Source organism: Nansenia antarctica (assembly GCF_963989245.1).
Source record: "Nansenia antarctica genome assembly, chromosome: 5".
NCBI classification, from domain to species: Eukaryota; Metazoa; Chordata; class Actinopteri; order Argentiniformes; family Microstomatidae; genus Nansenia; species Nansenia antarctica.
The window spans coordinates 6,420,193-6,444,304 of record NC_137690.1 but is presented as its reverse complement, the minus strand read 5'-3'; the positions used below and the strand labels follow the sequence as shown (position 1 = coordinate 6,444,304).

The 24,112-nt window shown below is 45.6% G+C and overlaps 1 protein-coding gene across 1 annotated transcript in view; it reads left to right on the top strand.

The window, feature by feature from the left end:
* Positions 1-24,112, top strand: part of LOC308159236 (protein unc-13 homolog B-like) — a gene marked incomplete at both ends in the record, with an annotated part of 57,259 nt that overhangs the window by 17,782 nt on the left and 15,365 nt on the right. Inside the window, 9 exons of the mRNA XM_080532980.1 lie at positions 47-136; positions 1,222-1,362; positions 2,619-2,860; positions 3,303-3,388; positions 6,547-6,673; positions 7,349-7,445; positions 8,253-8,396; positions 12,804-12,881; positions 13,621-13,698. Of these exons, the coding sequence (XP_080389106.1) occupies positions 47-136; positions 1,222-1,362; positions 2,619-2,860; positions 3,303-3,388; positions 6,547-6,673; positions 7,349-7,445; positions 8,253-8,396; positions 12,804-12,881; positions 13,621-13,698 (1,083 nt within the window). The remainder of the gene's footprint in view (positions 1-46; positions 137-1,221; positions 1,363-2,618; positions 2,861-3,302; positions 3,389-6,546; positions 6,674-7,348; positions 7,446-8,252; positions 8,397-12,803; positions 12,882-13,620; positions 13,699-24,112) is intronic.

Genomic DNA, 24,112 nt, shown 5'->3' with positions numbered 1-24,112 from the left:
GAGGTCGATACTGACAGACCGTTGCGTCTCTCTGGACCCCCTCCAGAACAACTTCCCAGCCAGCAGTAAGCCTCGCCTGCAGGACCTGAAGTCCACTGTGGATCTGCTGACCAGCATCACCTTCTTTAGGATGAAGGTAGAGATACCCTGCAGTACATACACACACACATACACACACACACACACACACACACACACACACACATACACACACACACACACACACACACACACATACACTCTACACTCACTCACACACACACACGCACGCACGCAAGCACGCACGCACGCACGTACATACACACACACACACACACATACACTCTACACTCACACGCACTCACGCACACACGCACACACGCACGTACATACACACACACGTACATAAACACACACGTACATACACACACATACACACACACACACACACACATACGCACACACACACATACATACACATACACTCACACATACACTCACACACACACACACACACACACACACACACACACACACACACACTTATGCTCTCGTTCACTCACGGTCTGAGTGTTAAAGTGGACATGGGTAGGGGCTGTAGAGTGTTTTCATCGTCTCCCACCGAGAGGAAGAGGAAGATTAAGGAGACCAATCGTCCTGCTCTGATGAAAGCCGGGACAATAACACACACGCTGAGACCAGATTAGTCTCTCTATCGATCTGGGGCTCTCTCTCTCTCTCTCTGTGACTCTGTGTGACTATGACTGTGTGTGTGTGTGTGTGTGTGTGTGTGTGTGTGTGTGGTTGTGTGGGTGGGTGGGTGGGTGAGTGGGTGTGTGGGTGTGTGGGTGTGTGGGTGTGTGGGTGTGTGGGTGTGTGTGTGTGTGTGTGGGTGGGTGGGTGTGTGTGTGTGTGCTAACAGGGCCACGTTTTCTGGATGTGAGCTTATGCTCATGGTGCGAGAGAGAGAGAGAGAGAGAGAGAGAGAGAGAGAGACAGAGAGAGAGAGAGAGAGTGTGTGTGGGTGTCCACACCTGTGTGCAATGGGTGTGTGTGTGTATTGATCTGCAAGTTTGTACGCAATGTGTACTGGTGTGACTGATAAGTATTATGTATTACAATGCCTGTTTTCCGTTTTTCCGTGTTTCAGAATCATGTTATTCTCCCATACTGTGTATGTGCGTATCTATAGCCTGTCTGTGGCCTGTGGCCTCTGTCTCACTGTCGCCCCCCTGTGGCCAGGTGCTGGAGCTGCAGAGCCCCCCCCGGGCGGCCCACGTGGTGAGAGACTGTGTGAAGGCCTGCCTCAACTCCACCTACGAGTACATCTTCAACAACTGCATCGAGCTGTACAGCCGCCAGTTCCAGCCTGCCGTGGAGCCCGTGAGCGCACGCACACACACACACACACACACACACACACACACACACACACACACACACACGCACACACAGACCATAGACACACACGCATACACACACACACACATACACACACACACACACACACACATAGGCGTACACAGACACACATACACACGCGCACACACACTCACACACAGACCATAGACACACACACACACACACACACACACACACACACACACACACACACACACTCACACACACACTACGCAGAGTGGTCAACAACTGCTTCCCCTCTGATACTCCACTTCCCAGCATTACTGAAACCACATACAGAGACAACCATACACACACTGTTCAACCATACACACACTGGTCAACCATACACACACTGTTCAACCATACACACACTGGTCAACCATATACACACTGTTCAACCATACACACACTGGTCAACCATACACACACTGTTCAACCATACACACACTGGTCAACCATACACACACTGGTCAACCATACACACACTGGTCAACCATACACACACTGTTCAACCATTCACACACTGTTCAACCATTCACACACTGGTCAACCATACACACACTGTTCAACCATACACACACTGTTCAACCATACACACACTGGTCAACCATACACACACTGTTCAACCATACACACACTGTTCAACCATACACACACTGTTCAACCATACACACACTGTTCAACCATTCACACACTGTTCAACCATACACACACTGTTCAACCATACACACACTGTTCAACCATATACACACTGTTCAACCATTCACACACTGTTCAACCATACACACACTGTTCAACCATATACACACTGTTCAACCATATACACACTGTTCAACCATACACACACTGTTCAACCATACACACACTGTTCAACCATACACACACTGTTCAACCATTCACACACTGTTCAACCATATACACACTGTTCAACCATATACACACTGGTCAACCATACACACACTATTCAACCATACACACACTGGTCAACCATACACACACTGTTCAACCATTCACACACTGTTCAGTGACTCAAATACTCTGCTAGATGTTAGATTACTTTTCTGGATATCTCTCTAACATGCACCACCTCTGTGACAAAAAAAGAACTGGAAATAATGATCTCTTCATCAGATGAAACACTGACACAGAGAACAGGAGAGTCGTGGAAGGCTCCACGCTGAGTCATCTCACCTCTTCTCTCTCTCCTCTCCTCTGTGTCGTTGTCTCTCCCACAGCCCAAGCCGCCACCGAAGAAGGTGAAGAAGGAGAAGAAGGTGAGAGAAGAGGGGGATGAGTCAGGCGAAGAGGAGGAGGAGGAGGAGGAAGAGGAGGAGGAGGTGGAGGAAGAGAAGAAGGAGGTCCAGCCAGAGGAGTCCGGGCCCAGCATCCAGAACCTGGACTTCTGGCCCAAACTCATCACCCTCATCGTCTCCATCATCGAGGAGGACAAGAACTCCTACACCCCCATCATCAACCAGTTAGTATACAGTGTACACACACACACACACACACACACGCCTGCACACTCACGTGGCACACACACACACACCCTCACATGTATACATACACACATCTGCACCTATGCAAACACACACACACCCACATACCCACACACAAACACACACACGTGCGCACGCACACACACACACACACACGTGGCGCTCACACACACACACGTGGCGCTCACACACACACACACACATACACACACACACACGCACACACACACACACACATGCACACACACACACACACCATATGAGAATTTAAAGGATTATTGATCTCTGTGTGGTCAATGCTCTGCCTTCCAATCTCTTTATTTATTAGCTCTCACTCTCTATACACCCTCTCTCTCTCCCTCCTTCCCCCTCTGTCATTCTGCTCTGTGACCTTTCACCTTTGACCTCTGTGGTTGCCAGGTTTCCTCAGGAGCTCGACGTGGGGAAGGTCAGTGCTGAGGTCATGTGGACGCTCTTCGCCCAGGACATGAAGTACGCCATGGAAGGTAGGACTGTGTGTGTGTGCGTGTGTGTGTGCGTGTGTGTGTGTGTGTGTGTGTGTGCGTGTGCCTGTGTGTGTGTGTGCGTGCGGGTGTGCGTGTTTCCATCATCTCCTTCCAATCATTTCCCAACTACACCCCCCCCATTTCTTCCATTTGTTTTCATCGTCTCTCATCCTTTCTTTTAGTCATGGATAGCGTCGACCGTGGCCTCTGGAAGCATGGTGAGCTTATAGTATGACTTAGTTAGCTATGGTGGAGTTAGTTCTAGTTGAGTTAGTTCTAGTTGAGTTAGCTATAGTTGAGTTAGTTATGGTTGAGTTAGTTCTAGTTGAATTAGTTCTAGTTGAGTTAGTTGTGGTTGAATTAGTTCTAGTTGAGTTAGCTATGGTTGAGTTAGTTCTGGTTGAGTTAGTTCTGGTTGAGTTAGCTATGGTTGAGTTAGCTCTAGTTGAATTAGTTCTAGTTGAATTAGTTCTAGTTTAGTTAGTTCTAGTCGAGCTAGTTCTAGTTGAGCTAGTTCTAGTTGAGTTAGTTCTAGTTGAGTTAGTTCTAGTTGAATTAGTTCTAGTTGAGTTAGTTATGGTTGAGTTAGTTATGGTTGAATTAGTTCTAGTTGAATTAGTTCTAGTTGAGTTAGTTATGGTTGAGTTAGTTATGGTTGAGTTCGCTATGGTTGAGTTAGTTCTAGTTGAGTTAGTTCTAGTTGAGTTAGTTCTAGTTGAGTTAGTTCTGGTTGAGTTAGCTATGGTTGAGTTAGTTATGGTTGAGTTAGCTATGGTTGAGTTAGCTATGGCTGAGTTAGCTATAGTTGAGTTAGCTATGGTTGAGTTAGTTATGGTTGAGTTAGTTCTGGTTGAGTTAGTTCTGGTTGAGTTAGTTCTGGTTGAGTTAGCTATGGTTGAGTTAGTTATGGTTGAGTTAGCTATGGTTGAGTTAGTTATGGTTGAATTAGTTCCAGTTAAACTAGTTCTAGTTGAGTTAGTTATGGTTGAGTTAGTTATGGTTGAGTTAGTTCTGGTTGAGTTAGTTCTGGTTGAGTTAGTTATGGTTGAATTAGTTCCAGTTAAACTAGTTCTAGTTGAGTTAGTTATGGTTGAGTTAGTTCTGGTTGAGTTAGCTATGGTTGAGTTAGTTATGGTTGAATTAGTTCCAGTTAAACTAGTTCTAGTTGAGTTAGTTATGGTTGAGTTAGTTATGGTTGAGTTAGCTATGGTTGAGTTAGCTATGGTTGAGTTAGTTATGGTTGAATTAGTTCTAGTTGAGCTAGTTCTAGGCTGCAGGAGAGTAGGGCTGTACAGGTAACCCTTAGTTGCTTTATGCATAAATCTGTGTTGGCTGGTGAAGGTCACTCACGCCTCACTCTGCTAAAGCACTTAGCGTACTTGACATAGAACATTACCTCAGAATCAAAAGACTGCCTGTAGTGCCCTCAGCATTTGTGTTAGACTTCTCTTCTTCTTTCGTGCGTCTTTCTACCCTGTCTCTGTCTTCCTGTGCTTGATGTTGAGGATGGTGTGAACGCAGATACGCTCGGTTGACCTGGGATGACTAACGTAGATCAGGGGAGGCTGGCGGAGGTAGAAAATAAAATCGGAGGACATGTGTGTTCATCGTAATGCGCGGAACGGAATAAAGAAAATGGTCTCAAACACGTGTCCAGTTTGATATCGTTCCTCATTCCATGTTATGCGTTGCGATGAGCCCTCCTCAGATGTTCTACCTGAGTCAACCAAGAGTGTCAGCGTTCACATCACATCCTCAACGTCAAGCACGAGAAGACAGAGAGAAGGTAGAAAGAAGCTTGAAAAAAGAAGAGGTCGTAGAGCAGAAATAGAACAGCTCCTAGTCATTATTGGGCTGACACGTTGCTGCCTCGGGACCTTGTCGTGATCTTCCATCTCTGTCTCTTCCTCTCTCACCCCATGTCTTCTCTACCTCTGTCATCATCTCTCTCATCTATCCCCATCGTTGTCTCACCCCCTAAATCGTTATCTTTCGCTCGCCCCGTCTGTCTATCTGTCTGTGTGTCTGTCACTCTCTCGCTTTCCATCCTGTTACTTTTTTGCTCTTTCACACTCTTTCTCTCCCTCTCTCTCTCTCTCTCTCTCTCTCTCTCTCTCTCTCTCTCTCTCCCTCTATGCCATCTCTTTCTCCTTCTCTCTGTCATTTGTTGTTGTTTTTTTTCCGCCATCTCAGCGCCCACCTTGTTCCGCGTCCGCAGAGTAAACTTTTTCGCTGGTAAGAAGTGTGTGCGTGTGTGTGAGAGTGCGTGCGTGCGTGCATGAGTGTGTGTGTGTGTGTGTGTGTGTGTGTGTGTTCTTGTCGGTGTTCTGTTTGTCCTGTAGACAAATAATCCCCCAGTGAGCCGTAGCCACCACGCACAGTGCTGGCTGGCTGTCACACTGGCCTGGATCACAGATGGATGAATGAGCCTCATATGGATGCTAGCCCTGGGGGGTCCCAGACCTCCTCTAGCCCCCCCCCCCCCCCCTTCCTCTCAGTCCCAGACCTCCTCTAGCGCCCCCCCCCCCCCCCTCTCAGTCCCAGACCTCCACTAGCTCTCCTCCCTCCCCCCTCTCAACCCCAGACCTCCACTAGCCCTCCCTCCTCTCAACCCCAAACCTTCTTTAGCTCTCCTTCCTCCCCCCTCTCAACCCCAAACATCCACTAGCCCTCCTCCTCCCCCCTCCCTCCTCTCAACCCCAAACCTTCTTTAGCTCTCCTTCCTCCCCCCTCTCAACCCCAAACATCCACTAGCCCTCCTCCTCCCCCCTCCCTCCTCTCAACCCCAAACCTCCTTTAGCTCTCCCCCCCCCCCCCTCAACCCCAAACCTCCTTTAGCTCTCCTCCCTCCCCCCTCCCCCCGTCCCTCCTCTCAACCCCAAACCTCCTTTAGCTCTCCTCCCCCCCCCCCCCTCAGTCCCAAACCTCCTCTAGCTCTCCTCCCTCCCCCCTCCCCCCCTCCCTCCTCTCAACCCCAAACCTCCTTTAACTCTCCCCCCTCCCTCCTCTCAGTCCCAAACCTCCTCTAGCGCTCCTCCTGCAATAATATAGTCTAGTTCTAGGGCAGTAGTCTGGCATAGGTTGTTCCTCAAGGGGGGGTGGGGGCTGGGGGAGTCTGGAGTCTGATCTGGGTCTCCACTCTGCGCTTCCCTCCACAGAGCATGAGAAGCATAAGCTGTGTAAGAGCGCTGAGTACATGAACCTGCACTTTAAGGTGAAGTGGCTCTACAACGAGTATGTGATGGACCTGCCCACCTTCAAGGACACTGTGCCGGAGTACTCTGCGTAAGTGACAAGGCTACACACACACACACACACACACACACATGCACGCACGCACAGACACACACAGACACACGCACGCATACACATACATACACACACACACACACACATACGCACAAACACACATATACACACACACACTCACATACACACTCACAGAGACACATACACACACACACACACACAGATGAAGCGGAGGAAGACATATCAACAACACAACTGTGAAAACAATCTCAACAGTATCCTCTCTCTTGTACTCATCGCAATCCTCTTTCTCTCTCTCTCTCTCTTTCTCTCTCTCTCTCTCTCTCTCTCTCTCTTTCTCTCTCTCTCTCTCTGACAGACACTGCTTTTCTGCGTCATTATTCTCAAAATATTTCTCTAGAACTCTTCTTCCTTTGTACTTCAACAAAGTAACAAAGTACTTAACTCTCTTTGCCTGTGTGTCCCTGGCGTTCCTTCCTGTCATTTGTCCCCCCCCATCTCTCTCTCTTTCCATCTCTCCCTCTCTCTCTCTGTCTCTCTCTCTGTATCTGTCCTTCTCCTCTGCCTCTCTCTCTCCCCCTCTTTCTCTCTTTCTCTCTCTTCGTCTCTCTCTCTCACTCTCTCCCTCTGTATCTGTCCTTTTCCTCTTCCTCTCCTTCTCTCCCTCCCTTCCTCACACCCTCTCTCCAGATGGTTCCTCCAGTTTGTCCTGACGTGGTTGGCAGAGAATGAGGATGTGTCTATGGAGTTCATGCACGGCGCTCTGGAGAGAGACAAGAGAGAGGGAGTAAGTGCCAGCTACTGCCCTTTGACCCCTAACATGACCTTAGTACATGCCCTTTGACCCCTAACATGACCTTAGTACATGCCCTTTGACCTGGACTAACGCTGGACAGATCCTAACCTTCATCGTTTTACCCATTTACCCAATAATAATAATAATAATAATAATAATAATAATAATAATAATAACCTTTACTTGTATAGCACTTTTCCTGCAAACTTTGCAGCTCAAAGTGCTTGAACATATCCACACAGCATAAAAATAATAATAGTAATCAATAAAACACACAATAGCAATAATATAAACTACATAATAAAACAAGAATAAACCATACAAACCAGGGTGCATAGAACAAAGATAAACAACCAAAACAATGGTCATTTGTACTGTATATGGGTATTTAGCAGATTAATATAATAATATAATATTAACCATTTTAGCTGACACTTTTATCCTAAGCGTCTTACATTGCAGTGAGTGGCATACATGTTTCAGTATATATAGTCCCAGAGGGAATCGAACACTACGTAGGCAACTCGTATACTGTAGACCACCCAGTGTTCCCTTCACCATGCTCCGACCAGCGGAGCCATTGTGTCCCATGCAACTTGAGGTCTGGTCGGTGCGTACATGGCGTAAGCAATGCTAAGGTTGTGGGTTTGAATCCCTTGGGACCATATATACAAGAAAATGCACTCGCTATACTGGATATGTTGGATGTTAGTACAAAGCGTCTCTGCTAAATGGTATCGTTAAGTATTATATGAGGTGTTAGGTCTGACCTATGACCTCTCTCCCTCCGACCCCTAGTTCCAGCAGACGTCGGAGCACGCCCTGTTCTCCAGCTCCGTGGTGGACATCTTCACCCAGCTCAACCAGAGCTTCGAGATCATCAAGAAGCTGGACTGTCAGGACCCCAAGGTGGTGGCCCACTACAACCGGCGCTTCGCCAAGGTAAGTCATGGGTGACAGACCCCTGACACTTCAACACCTGTGGAAATTGACATGCTAGATATACACTGTGTCAGTCAGTCAGTCAGTCATTCAGCCAGCCAGCCAGTTAGCCAGTCAGCCAGTCAGCCAGTCAGCCAGTCAGTCAGTCAGTCAGTCAGTCAGTCATTCAGCCAGTCACTCAGTCAGCCAGCCAGCCACTCAGCCAGCCAGCCAGTCAGCCAGTCAGCCAGTCAGCCAATCAGCCAGACAGCCAGTCATCCAGTCAGCCAGTCAGCAAGCCAGTCAGCCAGCCAGTCAGCCAGTCAGTCAGTCAGTCAGTCAGCCAGCAAGTCAACCAGCCAACCAGCCTGTCAGCCAGCCAGCCACTCAGCCAGCCAGTCAGCCAGTCAGCCAGCCAGCCTGTCAATCAGCCAGCCAGCCAGCCAGTCAGTCAGTCATTTACTCACATTTGCATTAATTCCTATAGTCAGTCTCCCATGTTTCCATTAAATCCTTCATTAACTTGTGAATGTGACTGCAGCTGGTGAAAGGGGGAACAAGTCGGCAACCAATCCAAATGTTTGGACTGCTAACAATGTGAAGTAGTGTCGTACTTAACTAGGTAGTAGTGGGGATTACTCACCGAATCCATCGCATTGCGACATTTTGGCTTGACTGGCGTACTACGTGTCATTGATTTTTCAACGATGTTGACATTTATTTAAATTGTTCAGAATAAAAGTACCAAACGTTTGGTTCGGTTGCCGTCTTCTTCCGCCTTTCACCAGCTGCCGTCACGAATGTTTCAGCCGAGCCATAAACGAATCCAGTCGTTCAATCAATCACAAGCACTTTGATAGACAGAATAAATGGGTCCCGAAAGTACTGTATCAGCTTATGTTAATAAAGACGAAGGGAAGAGGAGGAACGAGGGGGGAATAGAGAGACAGATGGAGAGAGAGAGTTGACAGTCTAGCCGACTGTGAAACAACAGTTCTCCTCTGTGTGTAGCACATTAGTTCTGACGTTCTGACTCCTCATGTGTATTATTGTTTACTTGTAATACTCAGTCAACTCCGGATACACATGAAATTATGCATTATGCATACATGCATACACACACAACGCACAGACACCGCACAGACACACCTACACGCACAGACACACACATCTACATACACACACACCCACCCACACACACACACAGTACACACAGTACACTGTTATTTAGTTTCCAGCTCCACAGGAAAGGGCTGCTTGTCAACATTGTGTGATGGGGAGGTCGATGAAGTCTCATTAAGTATGAATGGGTAATGCAAACCATCGCTCTGAGCTGTCTTTCTCCCCCTCTCTCTCTCTTACCCTCTCTGTCTGCATCCCCCACTTTCTCTCTCTCTGTTTCCCTCTCCGTCTCTCTCTATCCCCCTTCTCTCTCTCTCTCTTTTGCCCGGAGGCTTTCTGGTGAATGACTACTTCAGAAATTAGCCCTGTGTAGCGAGAGAGAGGAAGAGAGAGGGAGAGAGAGGGGGAGAGAGAGCGAGAGAGAGAGAGAGAGAGAGAGAGAGGGAGAGAGAGGGAGAGAGGGGGAGAGAGAGAGAGAGAGAGGGGGGAAGAGAGAGAGAGAGAGAGAGAGGGGGGAAGAGAGAGAGAGAGAGAGAGAGAGAGAGAGGGGGGAAGAGAGAGAGAGAGAGGGAGAGAGAGGGGGAGAGAGAGGGGAGAGAGAGAGAGAGAGAGAGGAGAGAGAGGGAGAGAGAGAGAGAGAGAGAGAGAGAGAGAGAGAGGGAGAGGGAGAGAGAGGGAGAGAGAGAGAAAACAAACAAACTAATGCACGCAGGCACTCATGTTTTATGCATGAGAATGTGGGAGGCAACATCGTCTGGCTACTGACTCAGCAAAGGGAAACCAGCTTTCATACAGCAGAGAGAACCAGCTTTCATACAGCAGAGAGAAGTGTCCTTCATCATATCATATGATACTGCGTAGACACTGTTGGTTATGAGTGATACAGGATAGTCAGTGTTGTTTATCAAGTCATACAGGATAGTCAGTGTTGGTTATCAGTCATACAGGATAGTCAGTGTTGGTTATCAGTCATACAGGATAGTCAGAAAATCTGAATCAGAATCGCTTTATTAGTACACAAGAGTAACATTCTTTGGCTTTGGTTCCTCAACACTGACATGTGCAGCATTCAGATAAAAAAACACAACAGTAACACAGTAATAACAAGCAACGTAAGTAAACAAAAACGTTTTTGGGGGGTAAAGTGGTAGGATTTAACAGTTGGCCTCAATAGTGGAAAAAATGTTGTGCAGAGCACGATGACACGAAACACAATACAACACAATACAACACAGTACAACACAGTACAACACAGTACAACACAATACAACACAGTACAACACAGTACAACACAGTACAACACAGTACAACACAATACAACACAGTACAACACAGTACAACACAGTACAACACAGTACAACACAGTACAACACAACACAGTACAACACGGTACAACACAGTACAACACAGTACAACACAGTACAACACAGTACAACACAGTACAACACAATACAACACAGTACAACACGGTACAACACGGTACAACACGGTACAACACAGTACAACACAGTACAACACGATACAACACAGTACAACACAATACAACACAGTACAACACAGTACAACACAGTACAACACAGTACAACACAGTACAACACAACACAGTACAACACGGTACAACACAGTACAACACAGTACAACACAGTACAACACAGTACAACACAGTACAACACAATACAACACAGTACAACACGGTACAACACGGTACAACACGGTACAACACAGTACAACACAGTACAACACGATACAACACAGTACAACACAATACAACACAATACAACACGGTACAACACAGTACAACACAGTACAACACAGTACAACACAATACAACACAATACAACACGGTACAACACAGTACAACACAGTACAACACAGTACAACACAGTACAACACAATACAACACGATACAGCACAGCAGTGAATCAGTCCAACGGTACACAAGGGATCCAGTATAGTGTGTTGGTTAACAGCGATACAGGATACAGTATGTTCCACGTGAGGAGACGGTGTGTCATTATCGTGTGATTTCCTAGGCCGAAGGCCTCGTAACGGCTTCTACAACAGTCAAGGGGATGGTCAAGGCCCTTTATGATAGGGAAATCACATTGCTAGCACTAAAACACAAATTCCTATCAAGTGTTTTCTGATTGCCACTAAAAGTTTTATACGTCATTCTTTTGACGAGGTGAGGGTTATTGTGGCGTGGTCCGATAAGGTCGGTGTTCAGGCACTTTATGGCTTGTGACAATGTCCGATACAGCTACAGCGTCCCTTTACATGTGATCCCATCACCCAAGGGGTGATCCTGCAATATGCAGGATATATTGTACTAGATTGAAGGTCGACTCTGGGATATGTCGTCACACACATAATAACAGAGCAAGTTTCATCAGATATATTGTACTGAGTGGCCTGGGGTGGTCCAGCGGTCTAGCACCACGGCCTACAGTGCACACATATTATGTCCATGTCGGCATGGGTTTAAATCCGGCCCATGGCCTGCTGTCATTTCCTATCTTTCTCCACTGTCTCCAATATCTACCTTTCAAATGTATTCTTTTTTTCATTTATGATTTGTATTATTTCCTTCAGAAACATCCAAAAAGGCAATCCAATATATTTTACAGATGGGTATTAAAAAAAAAAAAACACAGCAAGAATGCAATATAGGTATAGGATAAATGCAGACAGATGAATATACATTTCTTATTTATTTTTGGGTTCCATTTCTCTGAAGACGAGCCTGAAGTAAACAACTGCCTGGAGGACAACCGAGGATATTTTAATAATACCGGAGACACACACACACACACACACACACACACACACACACACACACACACAACTTCATAACAAAACGCTTGGTGCATGGGCTCTGTCGCAACACTCTATTCTCTAGTCTGTTGCATCTCCGTTTTTTTTAAAGTCTCTGGCAGCAGTCCTTGACTGAAACCCCAGTCCTTGAATAAAACACTTATTCAATGGAAAGTCTCTAAGTGTGATGTAGGGTTAGTGAGTTATGGTGGTAGTAGTAGTAGTAGTAGTAGTAGTAGTAGTAGTAGTAGTAGTAGTAGTAGTAGTAGTAGTAGTAGTAGTAGTAGTAGTAGTAGTAGTAGTAGTAGTTGTAGTTGTAGTTGTAGTAGTTGTACTAGTAATAGTAGTTTGTTTTGTTCCTTTTTTTGTGTATGAATATAGAAAACACATATCAATAAGAAATGAAATGTAAAACAAAAACAACAACACCTGGTCACATCAGCTAGGGTGTTTGGAGTGTCTAACGTTGTGTTTGTCCTCTCCTGTCTGCAGACCATCACCAAGGTGCTGATGCAGTACTGTGCCATCCTGTCCAAGAGCTTTCCATCCTACTGTGACAAGGAGAAGATAGTGAGTCCTGCCCTGCTCCCTCCAAACATGGTCCACCCTAACCCTAAGTAGGAATGGGAATCAAGAACCATTTCCAGTTGAGAACCGGTTTCAAATTGTTTGATGCATCTGAATCGTATTTATAATTTATATATTTTTTATATCGTAGGTTATCGATTCCTCTTATCGATGCCGGCATGTTTTGCGCATGCACTGACAGTTGTGCATTGCTAAAAACGTGTGGGTCATGCCAAAGCATAGCCTCATTTCACAAAGAAAAATGACACAAACGTAGCCCTACGTTTTATCCACACAGGATCAAACAAAATTGAGCAGGAAATCGATACAGAATCGAACCGATAAGCAGAATCCATAATGGAATAGCATCTTATCAATTCCCATCCCTACTCATAAGGCTGCCTTGCTCACCACTCATAAGGCTCTCCTTCTCAACCAGGACAGTTCCTCATTTCCTCATGTGACCTCTGACCTCAGGGCCTTGACCGTCTCAGAGGACGTGCCCTGTAGACCGCTTTAAAATACATCAGGTCCTCAAGCCGCAATGCTTTCTCTAATTCATTTTCCTCTCACACTCTCTTTCTCTATCGACCTGCGCATCTTTCTCCATCTCTCTTTCTTTCTCCCCTCCCTACCATCCCAATGCTTTCTCTAACTTGCTCTCTCTCTCTCCCCCTCCCACTCCCCCTCCCTCCCCTTGTCTCTCTCTCTCTCCCTCCCTCCCTCTCTCTGTCTCTTCCAGCCCTGTGTGTTGATGAACAATGTTCAGCAGATGCGGGTCCTGCTGGAGAAGATGTTTGAGTCTATGGGAGCCAAACAGGTAAGCAGAGTGAAGACTAACAGACCAGGCCGGTATATGACGGACTCTCACTGAAAGGGCCGCTGCTTTCTCTGTGGAGGTGGCTGTTAATTGGCTCTTGGCCCTTGTTAGTCAAAGGGATATTGATTGGTTGAATAAAATAAATGAGAATGTCAAGCCTATGGTGATATCATGCCGTAGGTTGACTCATTGCTGGGCTACGAGTGTCGATGTACTGTCTGTGGATGGAGTTTGAGGTGTGTGTGTGTGTGTGTGTGTGTGTGTGTGTGTGTGTGTGTGTGTGTGTGTGTGTGTGTGTGTGTGTGCGCGCGCGCATGTGTGTGTGTGCGCGTGTGCGTGTGCGTGTGTGTGTGTGTGTGCGCGTGTGTGTGTGTGTGTGTGTGTGTGTATGTGTCTGTCTCTCTCCAGTTCACTGCAGAGGAGGAAATGGTAGGTCAAAGACTACGCCTATGACTATGTTAGACCCTCTCATCCTGACGTAAACCCTAGCAACCCTAGAACTGCAAACCCCCTCCCAACCCAACATGGTCCAGGGGAGGCTGGTGGAGGTAGAACACCAGAGGAGGCTGGTGGAGGTAGAACACCAGGGGAGGCTGGTGGAGGTAGAACACCAGGGGAGGCTGGGGGAGGTAGAACACCAGGGGAGGCTGGGGGAGGTAGAACACCAGGAGAGGCTGGTGGAGGTAGAACACCAGGGGAGGCTGGGGGAGGTAGAACACCAGGGGAGGCTGGTGGAGGTAGAACACCAGGGGAGGCTGGGGGAGGTAGAACACCAGGGGAGGCTGGTGGAGGTAGAACACCAGGGGAGGCTGGTGGGGGTAAAAATTGGACACATTGATGAAGATACCGTATACCTCATTGGGTGCCATGCTTTACAATGATCCCGTCCTCCGATTCCTACCTCCACCAGCCTCCCCTAACATAACCCCATGGTTGCAATAAACGCATCTGAGGCTTGTGTCCATGACTTCACCCACATGCTCCTAGAAATGTCCTCTACTCAACACCCAACCCAACCCAGCCCAATCCAACCCAACAATATCCCACCCCAAGTCCTAGTGTGGCTGTGCTTCGTTCATATAAGTCCTGATCTTACCAAACCCTGAATCTCACTCCCAATCCTTTCATGGAGTTACATGTCGTTAGCCTCATAGCATAATTGCATAAGTCATGCTTCACTTGTGGTCAGCCGAGCCATCTTTGTATGTAGTGTCAAAGAGATGACTTGGGCTGATAGTGATTTTGGAATGTAACAAGCATTCTGATAGGCTGATGGCATAGGCATTAATGTACAGTGAATCAGCAGTGTTAGGAGAGTAGAGTTAGGCAGATATCTCAATTTGGCCAAAATACGACTTAGGCTAGTGGTTTTCAACTCTCTCCTCGGGGACCACCAGCCGTTCCACATATTTGATCTGTTCCACCACCAGCACACCTGATTCAACTAAACAAGTGCAAAGCAATTATGGTTTGTACTTGATTAGTTGAATCAGATGTGCTGGTGGTGGAACAGATCAAATATGTGGAATGGCTGGTGGTCCCAGAGGAGAGAGTTGAAAACCACTGACCTAGGCAATTATGCTATGAGGCTAACGATATGATTTATTATTATTATTATTCGATATAATTCCTGCTTTTCTCCCAAGCTTGAGAATGAGGAGGAGCCAGAGGAATTTGATGAGGAGGTATGTCTGTCTGTCTGTCTGTCTGTCTGTCTGTCTTGTCTTAAGTACTAGTTAAGATGCCGCCTACTACTATGTTACTTTAAGGTGGTATTTTAAGATTTTACTTTTTAAGGTGGTATTTTAGGATGTTACTTCTTCATTGTGGTCCATGGGACTCTGTAAGCGTTCTGTAGAGGCGGAGGGCAGCGGAGCGCAGCACATTTTTAAAACATTATTCAGCAATTAATTCCTCATCATTTATATCTTCCTCGAGGCTTCCTAAAACGGTGCGGAATCTCTTAACTGGAGCATTAGTTGGATGTGTGTCATTGTGCGTGCGTGCATGTGTGCGTGTGCGTGTGCGTGTGCGTGTGTGTTTGTGTGGGGTCTTACTGAGGCGTTTTGTTTCCTGTTCTGCTCTGTGCTCTCCAGGCCATGACTGACAATGAGGATGATGATATGGTGCGTATCACCCCCCCCAACACCGGCTAGTGTGTAGAACCGTGTTTATGGTGTTTATACAGAACCACAGTGTTTGTACAGTGAGCTTTAGCCTCTTCATGTACAGTTGTTAGCTTCAGCCTGTGTATTCTAGCCCCCCCCCCCCCCCCCCCCGTGTCCCATGGTGGTTAGCACCCTCCCAAAAAGTAGTAGAGTTTGTGCTGTATAGTGTGCGATGCAGTGGAGGCTGGTAGAGGTAGAAATCGGAGGACGGGCTCAATGCAATGCATGGAATGGAATGAGGAATGTCCATTCCATGCATTACAATGAGCCCGTCCTCCGATTTCTACCTCTACCAGCCTCCACTGGTGTAGTGTTAGCTTTTAGCAATTTTTTACAGGGTTGTGGTGGCCTAGGGGATAGATAGAGTTGGATTGGTGATCAGAAGGTCATGAGTTCAAATCCCACCTGGGAGCACCACCACTAGTGTGCCCTTGAGTAAGGCACTTAGCTCTAAATGACTCCAGGGAGACTGTCCCTGTAATCTCTAATTGTAAAACCCTTTGGATAAAAGCTTCTGCTAAATGTTTCAAATGTAAGTAGCTGGCCTTCATTGTATTGGGAAAGCCTTTGTCTTCTTATCATTTGTTGTCAATTGTGTTGCTATGTAAGAGGCTGCCAACAGTCCATAAACCAGGTCCCACAGAGCTATCACTTAGCCGCCCTCCCTCTGACTAATAAACATTTTCTGTTTTATTTCTGTATTATTCGCTCGATGGGGGGGACGCTAGTCTGAGGACACCAAGGTGAGACTGGACACACAGGAAATGACGCAGGAAATGACTGGGCTAGTTGGCGTGCTTGTGTATCACATGATCAGGGAGACCGCTGGGTTCTCTAGTTGGTGTTATATTACCCTGTGGGCTGTGTAGTAGGACAGCAGTTGGTATGGTAACACTTTACTTAGAGCGGCGACAATGTACAGTAGCTTTCATAAAGCATTTATTAAGACTAGATTAGATTGGATTCACCGTTATTGTCATTGCACAGAGGACAAGTACTTAGACAACGAAATCTAGTTTGGCATCTAACCAGAAAAAAAAAAATATGATAATATATACGGTGCAAGGTATTATAGGCATTACAGTGAAATGAATATAAGCGTGAATATACATGAGATGAATATCAATATGATGTGTACAGTTTTGATATGATAAGGCTTTATATGCATGATATAATGATGTTGTTGTATAATGATGTTGGGTAAAGACTGTATGTAGATGCAGGTAGTCTGGCTGGTGTCATTGGTGTCAACATTGACATGCAGGAGACAAACATACTGTGTATGATTTGTTTTGTAATGGCAGGAAAACCCACACTTTATTATCTCTTATTATCAGTTTTCATCTCCTTTTTGTTCTATTTTCATCTTCTTTTTCTTTCGTTCCTTCCATCCCATCCTCAGTCTGGATGCTCGGACTCAGAAAACTCAGAGGTAAAGGGGGGTTGTGAGGGAGATAATTGGTTGGTGCGTGTGTGCGTGTGTGTGTGTGTGTGTGTGTGTCAATTATCAGTATTACTAGTGTGTTGATGGGTTGTTTTGAATGTTGAGAGATGCATCAAATAGGGTTTATCAAACAACATTTTTACCAACCTGGTGTGTGTGTGTGTGTGTGTGAGTGTGCGTGTGTGCGTGTGTGTGTGTGTGTGTGTGCGTGCGCGCATGCATTCGTACGTGTGCGTGAGTGCGTGTGTGTGTACGCATGTATGTCTGTGTGTTTGTGTGTGTGTGTGTTGTGTGTGTGTCTGTGTGTGTGTTTGTGTGTGTGTGCGCATGTATGTCTGTGTGTTTGTGTGTGTGTCTGTGTGTGTGTGTGTGTGCGTGTGTGTGTGCGTGTGTGTGTGTGTGTCTGCGTCCTATATAACTACTCAAACTCCACCGGCTCCCTACAGTGTGTGTATCCTGTGGTCGTCATTAACTGGAGCAGTCAAACTGTGTTTTAAGATAGCAAATCACAGCTCTGCTCTACGACGCACTTAACAGAGTCACAACAGCTCTGAACAACCCTCTCCCTGCCTCCCTTAAGCTCTTAATAGACTAACAAGGGGACCAACAGATAATTGAATTTGAGAGTTTGAATCAAAACGTTGTATTTAGTCCACCCCACAGGGGCTCTTTAAACGACTTCTTGTATATCTCTTCGTGGAAGGCTTACTCTAACATCCCAAAGATAAGAGGCCTATTCAGATTAGAGTTATAGAGAGTGAATGATAATGGTACTAGCTATCAACCTTGTGGCGGGCGGCTATGCTAAACTGAAGGATTTTCGAGAAAGGGTTTTCTCTGTTGGGAAATGGTGGATAGCATTAGTATTAGCGGTGCAGCACTGGAGGGGTCCAAAGGTAAAGGTGCTTGCCTGTCATCCTCTCAGACGAAACACGTCCAGATTTTATTAATTTCTGTTTGGTTTATGCAAGCCGCCCTTATGCAAGGGCTTTTTATAAAAGTGACCTCCCCACCCGGCCGTAGGTGTTTCCTATGGTTTATCAAGGACTAACAGACTGTGTGTGTGTGTGTGTGTGTGTGTGTGTGTGTGTGTGTGTGTGTGTGTGTGTGTGTGTGTGTGTGTTGTGTGTGTGTGTATGTATATGTATGTGTGTGTTTGTGTGCGTGTGCGCGTGTGCATGTCCAGGCGTGTGTGTGTGGGGGGGGGTGGATTAGTGTGTGTGTGTGTGTGTGTGTGAGCGTCTGCAGTGTTAATGGAATCAGTTGGAAGTTAATTAGCAGGGTATAATCAGAGAAGTTAATTAGCAGGGTATAATCAGAGAAGTTAATTAGCAGGGTATAATCAGGTTAGTTAATTGGCAGGGTATAATCAGGTTAGTTAATTAGCAGGGTATGATCAGGGTAGTTAATTAGCAGGGTATAATCAGGGTAGTTAATTAGCAGGGTATATTCAGGGTAGTTAATTAGCAGGGTATAATCAGGGTAGTTAATTAGCAGGGTATAATCAGGTTAGTTAATTAGCAGGGTATAATCAGGGTAGTTAATTAGCAGGGTATATTCAGGGTAGTTAATTAGCAGGGTATAATCAGGGTAGTTAATTAGCAGGGTATTCAGGAATCCAGACAAACTATGTGCAGGATTTAAACTCGGTGCAGTGTGTGTGTGTGTTGCTAGGAGATGTGTTCCGCTTATTATAGAAATAGAAATAGAAGTCTCCAAATCCGAGTGACTTAACAATAACGCAGTCTTATACAGCGAGTTTAAAAAATTAAATATTCTAACCAGCGTTAACCTTTCTTTGTTTGATATCCTCATATAGACTCATTCATATTCTAAAAATGTTGTTTGTTGTTGGTGGGAACCATATGTGTGTGCGTGTGCGTGTGCGTGCGTGTATTCGACTCATGGACTCATTGGCATTCCTATAATGTTGTTTGTTGTTGGTGGGAACCATATCTTGTGTTATGTGCTGTGTGAATAGTTGATATGGATGCATTATGCATGTGTACAACAGACGTCAAGGCAGCAGAGTTATGGCCAGACCAGCTCTCCACCACAGGTGGCCAAGGGCCAGACTTCAATCTTATTATTAAATGAATGACAACAATATTCTCTCTCTCTCTCTCTCTCTCTTTATTTCTCTCTCTCTTGCCCATTCTCTCTCTCTCTCTCTCTCTCTCACTCTCTCTCTCTTGCCCATTCTCTCTCTCTCACACCCACTCTCTCTCTCTCACTATCTCTCTCTCTCTTTCTATTTCTCTCTCTTTCTCTCACCCATTTTCTCTCTCTCTCTCTCTCTCTTTCTCTCTCCCCCCTTCAGATTGACAACAAGGATAAAGAGGAGAAGGTTGGTTGTGTAGGGCCAGAACACATTGCTTCTCTAGAGCAGTGTGTAGTGTTAGACTCCTTGCGATAAAGACGTGTTATTCTACTCTATTGTGTTGTTTTGTTTTTGTTTTGTGTGTGTGTGTGTGTGTGTGTGTGTGTGTGTTTTTTGTGTTTACTGTATGTTTGTGTACATGTTGTCTGTTGTGTATTAGTTTTGCCCTGTGATAGTATTGTAACTGTCCATGATTATTAACTTAGTTGTAATTCCTTGCTCATGATGGGTATGGACTTAAACCAACCCACATAGTTTTTGCGACAGGTTTGTGGATTTCCATGTAGATGGGCTTGACGGTATGTCAGAGCTGTGTTCCAGCTGTGCTCAACGTGTTGTTTGTGTCGTAGGTTGATTATAGGCTGCTGAGCTAAGTTGTGAATGTGGTTGTCTGCCCTATTGTCTCCTTGTAGAAGGAGGAGGAGGAGAAATGTTGCTTATGTTAAGATTATTTTATTCATTCTGTCCATCTCCATTCCCTCTGTCGTGTGTGTGTGTGTGTGTGTGTGTGTGTGTCTCTGCATGTGTGAGTGTGTGTCTCTGCATGTGTGTGTGTGTGTGTGTGTGTGTGTGTGTGTGTGTGTGTGTGCATGTTTGTGTGTGTGTGTGCCAAGTGAGTGATGTGTTTATCTTTCACCCTCAGCCATCTTCAATGTGTCATGTCTCCTTTTTTCATCCTTAGCTTCTGCTGACGGCCATTGTTCTGTTTTGGTCTTTCTAATCACCTTTGTTCTCTTCTGTTTTCTCTTGCCAAAAGCTCGTCAGGGAAAAGGTGCGTTCTCAGACCACTGTTTGGCATTTGCAACATCACATAGCATGTCTGCAGGTCCAAGATGTTTAGTTGATTTGGTTTAGAGAAGGACACTGTGCACATGCATTAGTTGTCTACAGGACACAAGAAGATGGGTGTATCAGATTTAGCAAGAAGCTAATTTCCAACTGTCGTCCTAAAAACAGTGAACATAGACACAATAAAATACACAATATCAAATACAGGACACAACAAACATCTTTCATGAAACGAAGACAGTACAAGATGCATGTTATAATCAGGGGTGCACATAACTTTTTGGGGCCAGTGCTCAGAGGAGCACCTAGGGATGCTGCTTGGTGCTCCCCGAGCTTGCGAGTCACGACCCGTCCCACAGGATGGATGAAAAAGGGATACATGGATAACTTATATTAGCAAAACCACATTTATTCATAAATAAAGATGAACGAACAAATTATTGTGTGCAAAACAAAAGAAACAAATGCAAAATCAAATGACTGCTCTTTAAGCATGAAAGTCTGTCAGACTCCTTTAAACACAATGAAATCAACTGACATCTCTTTAAGCACTAACTGAATGTCTGTTCTTTAAACACAATGAAATCAACTGACATCTCTTTAAGCACTGCTCTGTTCTGTTCTGTAAACACTGAAATCAACTTTTCAACAAAAAGTTACAGCCTAAGCATTTATTTATGCTACAAGCTTAATCATCATCATCACTGCTCTCTTGACTGCTGTAAGTTATCACTGTCCTCAATTTCAACCATGGTAGAGGATGTTGTAGGCCATCACTTTAAATAGCTCATTATTTTGATTGTGCAACGAAGTCTTTTTTTTTTCTTTTTCTAATAGAATTCCCAACCATATTCCCTGGGTCAGGGGTCTAGGTGCGATAATGAAGCTGTAAAACAAACGTCGGAACGTTTGAAAGCTTCAGAGTAAAGAAACGTGAAGTCCCTTGGTGTTGTTTTTCCTTTTAGCGACGAGTCGTTCGGGACTGAATTTTCACGTGTCGGCGTGATAACCGTGCGATACGCGATACGCGGAATGAAAGTACGAGTTACGATACTTTCCGAATGTTTTCGTGAGGGGAAGCGCCGGCAAATAGTTACTTAGTGGGGCTTGCTTCTTGGACATTTTGACGGCTCGTCGGGTGCCTCAGTGATGCAGCAGTCAGCAGTCAGCAGGTGGATTTTGAGGAAGTAAATTCCTCTGCCAGCGCTTCCAGCTGTTGGTGCGCAAGAGCGCCTTCATGCAGCTGATCTGCCGCGCAGCATGCATTTTGGCGACGCATGCGCACTGGCGCACCAGTTATGTGCACCCCTGGTTATAATACATAATAGGTCAAATAACATCATAGGGTTAATAATCACAAGTCACAGCCTTACCTACCTAGATACACATTAGTCAGTCTGAACAGTATAAAGTGCTTAGTTCCCTACCTAGATACACATTAGTCAGTCTGAACAGTATAAAGTGCTTCGTTCCCTACCTAGATACACATAAGGTCTGTCTGATCAGTGTAAAGTGCATGGATACCTACCTGGATACACATTAAAATCTATCTGATCAGTACGAAGTGCATAGTTATCTACCTAGATACAAGTTAGAGTCAGTCTGATCAGTAGAAAGTGCATAGTTACTACCAGTAAAAGGGCCAGATAGTGTACTGTTATAATACATAGTATAAAAGGTCAAAATGACATAACCATGTCATTACATTAGTTGTCTACAGGACACAAGAAGATGGGTGTATCAGATTTAGCAAGAAGCTAATTTCCAACTGTCGTCCTAAAAACAGTGAACATAGACACAATAAAATACACAATATCAAATACAGGACACAACAAACATCTTTTAACGTGGATACACGTTAAAAGCACGGTCAGAACAAACGACACAATTCTAAACGCCGTCTGATCAATAAATAACAAGTATTGCATTCTTGTCCACCATCCTAACGTTATACCCACAGGATCCTAACCATCTAGGCGTAATCGGTGCTGACAGTGTCGGTTGCTTAAAATAACTCTCCTGGCAGTTAAACATGTCTGTTAACATTTCCATATTCTCTCATTTTTATTTTCCACATCACTCCACCAGTCTGGGTCCAAGAGAAAAAAGGTGTGTGTCCTCCTGCTGTGTGTGTAGTTCTCACATGAGAGAGTGTCATACAGTATGCATGGGAGTGTGTGTGTGTGTGTGTGTGTGTGTGTGTGTGTGTGTGTGTGTGTGTGTGTGTGTGTGTGTGTGTAGTTCTCACATGAGAGAGTGTCATACAGTATGCATGGGAACATTGGGATTCTCTCACATCCTGGAGGCATAATGAATAATGTATATCACAGTAGAGAAATGTGTGCGCGTGTGCGTGTGTGTGTGTGCGTGTGTGTGCGCGTGTGTGTGTGTGTGTGCGCCTGTGTGCGTGCGTTTATGTGTCTTCCTGTACCTTCCTGTGTGTGTGTTTGAAGTGCTGCTCACACCTGTGTGTGTCTTCTCCTGGTCCCTACAGGCTGAGAAGAAAGACAAGGAGAAGGTTTGTTTACCTTGGCTTGAAGCTCTCCCTACTCCTCCAATCCTCTCTCCTCATTTAACATCTCTCTGTAGTCAGCCCTCCTCCCTCCTCTCCCTCTCTCCATCCAGTCTACTGTAGATCCGCTTAACGGACTGTGCGACCATGCTTAGTCTACTCCCCAGACTATCCCATGTCTCTATCTTCAAACCCACATTCTGTGTTGACGTAGACAACGTGTTTTAGCGTTAGCATCGACAAAGCGGCAGCCTCTTTCCCTGAAAACTTTCGCCCAATGGCTGTTGAATACACTTGGTCGACACTTGGCGGCATCACGCTTCTGCTCTGTGGGATTCTGTAGATGAGGAACCTCTAGAAGCAATGAAGTAGAGCCTGAGTGTGTTACGCTCGGCTACTATTTATATGCTGTAGTCACCCTTTCAATTTCCACGGTAGCTAGTGTGTGTGTCATATCTGCATACCTGATTTCCATGGCTAACCTCTACCCATCAGACCTTAGTCACTGGGCTCTCGTCGTGTGTGCGGGTGCGGGTGTGTGTGTGTGTGGGTGTGGGTGTGTGTGTGTGTGGGTGTGGGGGTGTGTGTGTGTCAGTGTGTGTGTGTCAGTGTGTGTGTGTTAGTGTGTGTGTGTGTGTTTGTGTGTCAGTGTGTGTCAGTGTGTGTGTGTGTGTGTGTGTGTGTGTGTGTGTGAGTGTGTGTGTGTGTGTGTGTGTTTAACTTGATTAAAACTGTATTTTCCTTTGCTCTTCACCTGAAGGAGGACAGCCGGAGTAAACAGGTGGGTGGTTTGATCAGAGAAACATAACTGAATCTGTCTACTGCTTTGATAGATGCAGCACTCTCATTCATATATTCAGATTGCAGAATATTCCTTGTAAGATCAGGGTACAATTCTGCTTTTACAGCTCATAAAACTGCCTGTGTGTGTGTGTGTGTGTGTGTGTGTGTGTGTGCGTGTGTGTGTGTGTGTGCGTGTGCGTGTGTGTGTCGTCAGTGACATGCGGTGAGGTCTATGGTTGGGGAGGCACTGGCTACTATCAGAGCCAGATTTACACACATATGAACCTGATAGAGGTAGCTTAAATTCCCCATTCAGTTGGCAGGTTGCACAATGACTG